The 9,339-nt window shown below is 61.5% G+C and overlaps 2 protein-coding genes across 2 annotated transcripts in view; one reads left to right on the forward strand and one right to left on the reverse strand.

Annotated features, from left to right (window-relative positions):
- Window positions 1-717, forward strand: part of ACA1_262100 (jumonji domain containing 5, putative) — a gene marked incomplete at both ends in the record, with an annotated part of 2,721 nt that extends 2,004 nt beyond the window's left edge. Inside the window, one exon of the mRNA XM_004341219.1 lies at window positions 25-717. Within this exon, the coding sequence (XP_004341267.1) occupies window positions 25-717 (693 nt within the window). The remainder of the gene's footprint in view (window positions 1-24) is intronic.
- Window positions 718-874: 157 nt separating this feature from the next.
- ACA1_262210 (ubiquitin domain containing protein) lies at window positions 875-9,310 on the reverse strand (the record flags this gene model as incomplete). The annotated part of the gene is given in 25 exon segments (XM_004341220.1): window positions 875-1,139; window positions 1,235-1,385; window positions 1,485-1,604; window positions 1,737-1,856; window positions 1,964-2,137; window positions 2,242-3,250; window positions 3,368-3,470; window positions 3,485-3,876; window positions 3,981-4,316; window positions 4,386-4,504; window positions 4,592-4,868; window positions 4,966-5,057; window positions 5,154-5,354; window positions 5,445-5,563; window positions 5,657-5,766; window positions 5,843-5,985; window positions 6,048-6,596; window positions 6,688-6,763; window positions 6,848-7,225; window positions 7,297-7,610; window positions 7,712-8,060; window positions 8,123-8,347; window positions 8,441-8,770; window positions 8,863-8,995; window positions 9,129-9,310. The coding sequence occupies 25 exon segments, from the start codon at window positions 9,308-9,310 to the stop codon at window positions 875-877; spliced, it is 6,267 nt and encodes a 2,088-aa protein (XP_004341268.1).
- Window positions 9,311-9,339: the final 29 nt, after the last annotated feature.

The following is a 9,339-nucleotide window of genomic DNA, read 5'->3' on the forward strand; positions in this document are numbered from 1 at the left end:
GACGCCGAGCGCGCGGAGGCCCAGGCGCCGGTGTGGAAGGAGCGCGCGCTCACCCTGTCCGAGTTCATCCACTCCTACCTCCTCCCCAGCAGCCGGCACGACCACCACCGCAGCGCCGACGGCGATGAGGGTCTGCCGTTCGATCGAATCGGGTACCTGGCGCAGCACGCGCTGATCGAGCAGCTGCCGGCGCTGCAGGAGGACTTTGCGCCGCCGCAGTACTGCGCGCTGGGCGAGCTGTCCAACATCAACACCTGGCTGGGCACCTCGGGCACGGTCACCTCGCTCCACTTCGACAGCTACGACAACCTGCTGACCCAGGTGGCCGGCTACAAGTACGTGCGCCTCTACGACCCGAGCCAGACGCCCTTCCTCTACCGCGACGCCGCTGCATCGGATTCCACCGACGACACAACCACCAAGCCCGACGAAAAGAAGGGGAAGGAGAAGAACGATGGTGATGACGACGATGGTCATGGTAATGAAGAGGAGAAGGGGGAGATGATGGCGATCTCGGCCCAGAGCGCGAAGGCTCAAGGCAACTTTAGCGCGGTGGTGAACATCGAGTCGCCGGACTGGTCGCGGTATCCGCTGCTGCGCGAGGCGGTCTACACCGAGACCATCCTCGGGCCGGGCGAGATGCTCTTCATCCCCCAGAACTGCTGGCACTACGTCCGGTCCCTCACCACCTCCTTCTCCCTCAACTTCTGGTTTTAAGCCTTCTTCTGGCTCCGCGCACCTGGGAAAAATCCTGGGAACCCGAGTTAGTGTCCTTACCCAATGAACGTTTTAAATTCCTTCTTTGCCCGTATAAATCAAACCGCACAATCCAGATTATTTAATGAATGTTGTACCAGGCCAAAATAAAGGCCAATTAGAAGCCGTAGGGGTTGGGCGGGACGGCGATGGTGGGAAGGAACGGCGAGGCCGTGTCGTCATCCTCGCCGAACACGGGGCCGGCGGTGGGCTCGGGCTCCGGGCCACGCATGGTGATGATCGGGACGGTGGAGTTGGTGATGAGGAAGTTGCGCGCGTGCCACATGACGCCGCCGCGCAGCTCGAGCATCGCGAGCAGGCCGGCGTTCTTCTGCTCCTGCTGCGCGAGCCACGCGCGGGCCTCGCCCACCTTGCCGTGATCCCTATTGGATTGATAGATTGATTGATTGATTGATTGATGATTCGTCGTGCGAGCGTCAGCGAATCAGCGTCAATAGAATGGCGGAGCAGCGCGTACCATTGGCTGTTGCTCTGCGACTCAGCGAGGTCGAGGTAGGCGAGCGCGAGCGCGGTGGCGAAGAGCGCCTCGAGCAGCGCGTAGGTCTCCAGGCCCAGCGAGCGCGCGCCCGTCATCGCCAGCTTGTCCTGGATGCTCTCCAGCGACACACCTGTGTGTGTCGTGTGTCGTGTGTGTGTCGTTGATTAGCGCAACTTCGAGCAGAGGCGCAGTATGAATGTGAGTGTGCGAGGGAGGAGGCTAGGCGAACCAAGGATGTCGGCCAACTGGCTCGTGAGCTCCCAGGCGACGCCGGGCTTGAGGCTGGTCTGGCTGGCCTTCTGCAAATCGAGGATCTCAGCCCACTTGCGCGGCTCCGAGACCTGAGGACCTGTCACACGTTACCACCACAGCGCACACATGTCAGTGCCAGCACCGCAAGGGAGGGTACAAAAAAGCGAAAGAGAAAAGAGCGAAAGAGAAGAGGTGCGGGCAGAAATGCAGGGGGTGGTCATGTCATTACCGCGCAGCCTGAGCACGAGGTGGAGGGTGGACTCCTTCTGGATGTTGAAGTCGCCCACTGTGCGACCGTCCTCCAGCTGCTTGCCGGCGAAGATCATCCTCATCTGATCGGGAGGAATGCCTTTTGTGTGTGTCGTGTGTGTGTAGTGTGCGTGTCGTGTGTGTCGTGTCGTGTCGTGTCAGTTACTAGCGCAAAGGAAGTTCAGAAAAGGCACGGCACGCACGCACCCTCCTTGTCCTGGATGCGCTGCTTGATGGTGTCGATGCTGTCACTGGGGTCCATTTCGATGGTGATCGTCTTGCCGGTCAGCGTCTTGATGAAGAGCTGACCGCCGCCGCCGCCTCCGCCGCTGCTGGCCTCTTCCCTGCTGGGCACGACCGGTGCCGGGGCCGCATGCTCGTCTGCGGAAAAGTTGGCGTCACGCAAGTGTGAAGAAGAGTCAGGCCATAGTGCACAGCGGCGATGCCAATCATGGAGGAGTGAACGAAGGAAGAAGGCAAAGTACCATCGGACCAGCTGTCTTCTTCGTCGTCGTCGTCGTCGTCGTTGTCCATGATCGCCATGCGTCGGCTGAGCACGGACGCGAGCAGCTGGGCGGATTCGACCTGTGGCTGCGCGGCGGCGGCCGAGGAGGTCGCAACCTTCTTCAGCGCAAAACCGCCGCGGATGCTGTCCAGCATCGAGCTCCTGGGCGCCGCTCGCTCCTGCTCGTCCATACGGCTCGACAGCACCTGCTGCTGCTGCTGCTGCGCCTGCGGCGGCTTGGAGTCGGCGGCCTTGAAGGCCTGCGGAGTTCTGCTCTTCCTCGACAGGGGCACGGCGGCGTAGCGGAAGCCCGTAGCCATGGGCTCGGGCGCCATCGGTGCCGCCATCGCCGCGGGCTGCGGGGGAGGGGGGCCGTAGGCGTAGCCCGGGCTCGGAGGCGGGACGCTGCTCTGCGGCGGCGGAGGAGGCGAGGCGTGGAAGGGGCTTGGAGGCGGAGGTCCCGCCGGCGCGGTGATTGGCCTGGACGGCGCGCGGACAGAGGGCATGCGCGCGTTGCTGAAGTTGAAGGCCGACGACGACGACGACGACGAGCTGGCAGAGGGCATCGACGCGCCGAAGAAGGAAGTGGCCATATCCATCTCCGGTACTGACGCCGTCGCCCTCGAAGTCGTCGTCGCCGTGTAGGCCTCGAGCGCTGCGAAAGGATCGGCCGCTTCGGCCGCCGGCTGGTACGCGTAGGCCGATCTGTTCTTGGACTCGCTGCGCTTGTACTCGGTCTTCTCGCTCTTTTTCTTCTTCTTCTTGATGTCGTTCTTCGGCATGGAGAAGCTGGTGACAGAGGGCGCGTCGTCGCTCTCGCCGCCGAACAGACCGAAGCCCACGCTCTCGTCTTCCTCCTCTTCCTCGGCTTCCTCCTTCTTCTCCTCCTTGACCAACTTGCTGCGCGGCGCGGGCGCGGGCGCAGCCGCCGCCGCCGCCGCCGCGGTTTTGGCGAGTGACACCGAGTTCGTGATGGTTCCCAAGTGCCACTGCACCAGCGCACTTGTCAGCCATGCCGCACACGCACACGCACACGCACTACTGCACATGCCACACGCACAAGCTGCACACGCACACTCTTAGAAAAAGGTGGGAGGCACACGTACGTCGGCAGAATCGAACGCCTTCTTGGCGGGTTCGGGCTTCGCGAGCGAAGATGTCTTGGCGCCGGCGAAGCCTCTCCGCTCCGCCATGGCCTCGATCGGCTTCCTCTCGCGCTCGACCTTCTCGCGCGGGCCGGCGAGTCCCTCTCCCTCTCCTTCTCCTTCTTGTCCATGGCCCCCAGTGACAGGGACGACGAAGACGACGACGGCGCCGACGCAGCTGCCAGGCCTCCCAGCAGGTCGAAATCGGAAAACTCCATCAGCGCCGGCGCCGCAGCGCCCTTGGGCGACGCCGGCGGCTCGTACCTGGCCTTATTCGTTGGCGTGGTGAAGCGCGAGGCCAAACACTTGTCCTCCTTCTTGTCCTTCTTGGCGTAGATGAAGCTCTGCGAGACCGGCACCGCCTCCCGCTTCTGCTTCTCCTCCTCCTCCTCCATGACGCAACTTTCCTCCTCCATCTGCAGCAGGAGCAGCTCCTTCTCCAGTTCAGCGTCTTCCAGCATCGAGTAGGACTGTCGAACGGAGCGTTGTCAACGAAGGGGTGTGAGTGAGTGAGTATTTGAAGCCACGCATGAGCGACACGGGAGGGAGATGGAGAGGGCGATCAAGCGCGCACCTGGGAGAGGGCCATGCTGATCTCATTGCAGACGTCGAGCGATGCCTCGATCTGTTCCAGCGCGTAGTCGTCATCGCACCAGCCGCCCTCGGCCTCTTCCGCCTTCTCATCGAACTCGTCGTAGCAGTAGTCAGAGTCGTAGTCCGAGCCGGAGCTGGAGCCGGAGCTGCCACAAGACTCATCAGAGTCATCGGACGACAGCGGGGCGATGGCCCAGGCGAGGCCGAGCCTGGTGAGCTCGGCCTCGTAGGCCGCCGTCGCCGGATCGCCGCTGCGCAGCACGCCTCGCGGAAGGGCGCCGATGAGCATACGCGCCTGGGCATCGTCCTCCAGAATCTGTACACCACATGGGAATGTGAGCAACGCAGGGAATGTGAGGAATGTGAGGGATGGGAGGAGACGCACGTGTGCGTGAAGGACGGCCTGCTTGACGGCCAAGCGCACGCGCACGGGATCCGACGGAGCAAGGGCCTCCTTGTGTACTAGTTGGGCCGCAGCAGCAAGGCTCTGCAGCGCCTTCTCGCCTGTGATCGCATGCGTTACCAAGACTGTGTGTTTCATGCGTTTCGGGGGTTTCGTGCGTGTCGTGGTGCGTTGCGGGAATAGCGTACCCAGCTGCTTCCGCTTGAGTCCGCTGGCGAGTTCGGCGAGGGTGAGCAGGTATTCGCCGCGCAGGGTCTCGAAGAGGCGCTTGGCGTGGTCGGTGGTGGCGTGCGGCAGGACGTGCTTCTCCACGGTGTCGAGCGCCTCCTGGGCCACCTGGCCCAGGTCCTTCTCCAGCTGAGTGCGCAGCTTCTTGTGTTGCGCCAGCTTGGCCCACACACCGTTCGCCTTGTCGGATTCCTCGGCTGCACGCACCTCGCGCAACTGGTCGAGCTGCGGCGCAATCTGTTCACCGAACACACACGCGCTTGCCACGTCAGCACCAGTGTGGTGCGTGGTCTACGACATGGGCATCCTGCTCCAGCGTCACCAAAGAAAGTACCTTGTGGGTGTAGGCTTCGGAGAAGAGCTGACCCTCTTCCTCGGTCATTTCGACGTTCATGTTGGCAATGGCGCGCACCGCCTGCGTCAGCTCTGCACTCGCCCACCAACCAACCAATAAACTCACGATTGTCAGTTGGTTAACTCGACCCCCGCGGCGCGGGGAGTACAGCAACGACAGCGGCGTACCGTCGAAGTTCTGCGTGGCTTGGGCGGCCTTGGCGTTTTCGAGGCACTCCTTGCGCGTCTTGAACTGAACAACGGGCGCCTCCTTCTTCTCCTCCTGCCAGCCGACATAGGGCAGCGAGTCCACGGTCTCCTTCTGGACCAGCTCTTCGATGGATGGACCCTCCACCTTCTGTTCGCCGGCCTCCCTCTTCTCGATCGCCACTGTTCGTTCGAGGGGGCGACAAAAGAACGAATGAGACAAAAAGACCGAAAACGAAGAAAGTACGAAGCACGAAGAGTCGAGTTGGGTACCGAAGGAGGTGAACTGTGTGACGAGAGAATACTGGGTGGAGAGCTTGATGATCTCCTCCTTCCTCTTGCGCTTGATGATCTCGTGGATGAGGGCGTCCTTGTCGTAGTTGCCGTCCTCCCTGTGATTTGTATGTGCATTAATGTTAGCATGAGCGAGTAAATGTCAGATCATTGCGCACGCGCTTGAACGACAGGGCAAAAAAGTTGGTTACCAATCGCGGATCATCGCCCTGGCGGTGAGGGTGTGGACGATCGAGCCTCGGGTGATGCTCAATTCGTGCGTGCTGACCAGGTTGCTGACCTCCATATCGCCGTTCTTGGCCTGTACGCACGCACATGCAAGATAAGAGCTCAGCATCCGCACTGCATCCGCTGTATCATAGTAAAGCGGCGCATACCTTGAGGGTGGCCGCAGTGCAGTAGTCGACGAAGCCGTACACGATCTGTCGTTCGCCGTAGAAGAGCGAAGTGAGCTGCGCCGGTGCCGCCGAGACCGAGCCTCGGTCCGAGATGTGCCAATCGACATTGATCTCCGACAGCGCTGCGGGGCGACACATCAGTAAAAGATTACCACATTACCAGGCAAGAGCAGGGTCGGTGTACCAGGCTGCAGCGCGCGACGGAACTGGCGCTCAATCTTGGAGCGGGTGGGCAGCTTGTTGGCGGGCATGAACTCGGCCACGCCGCCGCCCACGCGGGCCAGCGAGCGGACCATGTGGCGCGAGCAATTGCTGCCAAACCCAAAGGAGAACACGCGCGTGTGGGCGGCATTCTGCTTGATGAGCTCGACCAGCGACTCCTGGTTGGTGGGGTGACCGTCGGAAAAGATGAAGACGTTGCGCGGGGTGCGCTCCTCGTGGGCCATCAGGAAGAGCGAGCGCAGGGGCTGCCACAACTCCGTGCCGCCAAAGTTGGGGCGCATCTTATCGACGTAGTTCTTGGCCGTCGCCAGGGCCGACGGATCGGCCGTCGACTGGCTGTCGACAAACAGGCGCTCGTACGTGGAGCCGAACGAAATGATGTTGAAGGTCGCATCCACGTTGGCCAGTCGTTCGAGACAGGCCAGGAGGGTGCGCTTCATGTCGTCGAAGGGTTCCCCCTTCATCGACGACGACCGATCGACCAGGAAGATGAACTCGTGGTCATCGGGAGCTGTTAAAACCACACCCACGCCGACCATATGGTGAGTCAGTCGAGATCACAGAAGAGTAATGATGATGGCTCAATTCACACGCCAACATACCTTCGCCCTCGTACTGGAAGTCGGGATAGAAGGCAACCATCGCTGCATACCTTCCATTCTCTCCGTTTTCCTCGACCTGAAGTTGCGCAGAATGGTGGTACCATTGAGTGCTCAACTTTCAGCGCACGACACGCATGACGCTACAGAGGCATCTGCATACCCACATGCGGGGCTCGTAGGGCTTCTCCAGGCCGACGAGCAGGGTGAAGGGGCGACCCTCGAGCGACGTGCCGGGCTTGAGCTGGACGGTGGCCTTGGTCTGGGTCTGCTTGATAAGCAGCATACCCGGGTGGGACGAGCTCTTGAGTCGCACGATGGGGTAGGGCATGTCGATCGACACCTGCAGGTCGAGCGGCAGCCCGCCCGTGGCGTCGCCCTCGACGTTGACGGTCTTGGTCACGGTCTGAGTGACGTCCTTCAGGGCCTTGTCCCGCTGGGGCGGCGACACGCTGGCCGGCAGCACGAACGCGATGTTGGGACCCTCGACGCTCAGCTCCGTGACGTACGTGATCTTGATCAACACCGACGAGTTGGGCGGCTGCCGACGAAAAGAAAAAGGTAAGTATTATGGCTGTGTGGTGTGCGTGTCGTGCGTGTCGTGCGTGGTACCAGGTTGCCGACGCTGACGGTGAAGACGTCGGGTTTTTCTTCGTCCATGAGATAGGCGCCGTGGCCGGCCGCGACGGCCTCCTTGTACTCCTTGTGGGCCTTCTCCTTCTCCTTAACCTCGCCGATGATGTGCTTGCCGTTGATGAAGGCCTCGAACCCGCACACGGCGGCCATCTCGTCGAGCGGACACACGTACTTGGCTTCGATCGGCACCTGGCTCGAGTTGTGGTAGTGCTGCATGACAACGACCTTCGCCACCATGTCAAGCAGGGTGGCCCGCACGTGAACCGACTTGAGAGGCACAGCTTCTCCTCCTGTTGTCGAAGTGAAGCGCATGCAGCGCACCCGTGAGACTCACATACCAACAACATTCCAAGTGACATTCCAGCGATGGAATGTCAGCGATGTCGCATACCCTTGGACATCAAGCCGGCCTGCTCGTCGCCCTTGTTCTCCTCTTCGGAGGGCTGTGGTTCGCTGGGTGGAGCGACCACGTCAAACTCCTCGGCAGGCACGATGAGGCTCGCCTGCAGGACCACTGGCTTGTGGCTGGACAGCGACTGGCGAGGCGCGGGCTGCTTGCGGTCCTCCTGCTGGGCAAACTCGACCAGGTACGACATGTGCTGCTGCGCCGTCCGGTAGACCACGTACTCGTCGTCCACAAAGTCTGTTTGCTGACTCTCGGTTGAGCGCACGCCGTGCACGCTGTCGTAGCCCTTGGGCGGCTCCGTGATCGTTGTGTCGATCTTCGTGATGTCGGCACTCTGCGCAGAGTAGTTGCGTGAGCCATCACTAAGTTTGCAGCAGGTCGGGTGGCGAGGGTTACCTTGCCGAGCGCAACGTTACAGACGAGCATCATGCGGGTGCCCTGCTGGCCGGGCGTGGTGTACTGGGCGGCGGTCGACGAGCAGTCGCCAAAGTAGATACCCGCGCCCAGCATGCCCGCATCGGTCCTGGTGCCTCCCGACTGCGTGACGATGTGCGGGAGCAGCACACCGCGACTGAGAATACCCACCCAGTTACTGATACGCGAGCCGTGGAACAACAACCGCTGCACGTTGGCGTCAACGGCGACAGAAAAGAAACCCGGGTCAGCATTGGCTTCACCATCAAAACTGCGCCGCAGTGGTAGTAGTGGTAGTACCTGGTTGTCCATCTGTTTGGTGAAGAGCTGGCGCTCGACTTCCCTGCGCACCGTATAGACGTTCTTGACCTCCAGCTTGGACCCCTTGATCTGGGTGGAGAGCACCTGCTCCTTGATCTGCTGGTAGTCCTCGGCCTCGGCCGCGAGGGCGTTGATCTGGCACCGCAGGGCGCGGTACTTCATGTCCACCTCGGCCGTGGCCGTGTCGCCGGTGATTTCGTCCACCGTGAGCATGTCCTTCAGCAGCTGCACCAGCTCCTGCTTCTCCTCGAGCACCGCCGAATTGTCCACCGCCGGCTGCTGGTTCTGAGGGATCGCCGAGTAGAATTCCTGAACAGCACCGCAACAATCAACGAGAGTGAGCACAACACTGTTTTTGTTGACGAGCTGCGGCTCTTGCTGTAGTCGTGAATGCAAGTTACCTTGGATAGAGCGCGGATTTCGGTCAACTGCTCGGGGGTGGGATTGTTTTCGGCGTGCTTCAGCGTCTGGTAGATCTGCATCAGGATGGACTCGCCCTTTTCGACCTGCTGCAGAGTCAATGTCCCGAGTGGACTGATCGAATCGCACACGCACACGCGCACACGCACACACGCACACACCGACCATACGCGCACAGAGAGAACGCCGATTGAAGGCCGCGTGAGCGAGGTGTTGCAGAGGTGACGGATAGGAGGGGCTTTCTCACCTTTGCAGGGCAGAGGTGATTTTGTGGGTGGCTTCCGAGTACAGGTACTCGACCAGCTTCTGCACGGGCTCGGAGAGGGCGGAAGGCCCCTGCATGAGCCGGTTGCCCTGCGCCTTGGCCTTGTCCGACCCAATCCTGCTCGAAGCGAGCAGGTTGACCCGCTTGTAGCCCTGCCCGCTCATCGTAGTGTACAGCTGCGAATACGTGCCCT

The sequence above is a fragment of the Acanthamoeba castellanii genome (genome assembly GCF_000313135.1).
Source record: "Acanthamoeba castellanii str. Neff unplaced genomic scaffold scf7180000084770, whole genome shotgun sequence".
Taxonomy (NCBI): Eukaryota; Discosea; order Longamoebia; family Acanthamoebidae; genus Acanthamoeba; species Acanthamoeba castellanii.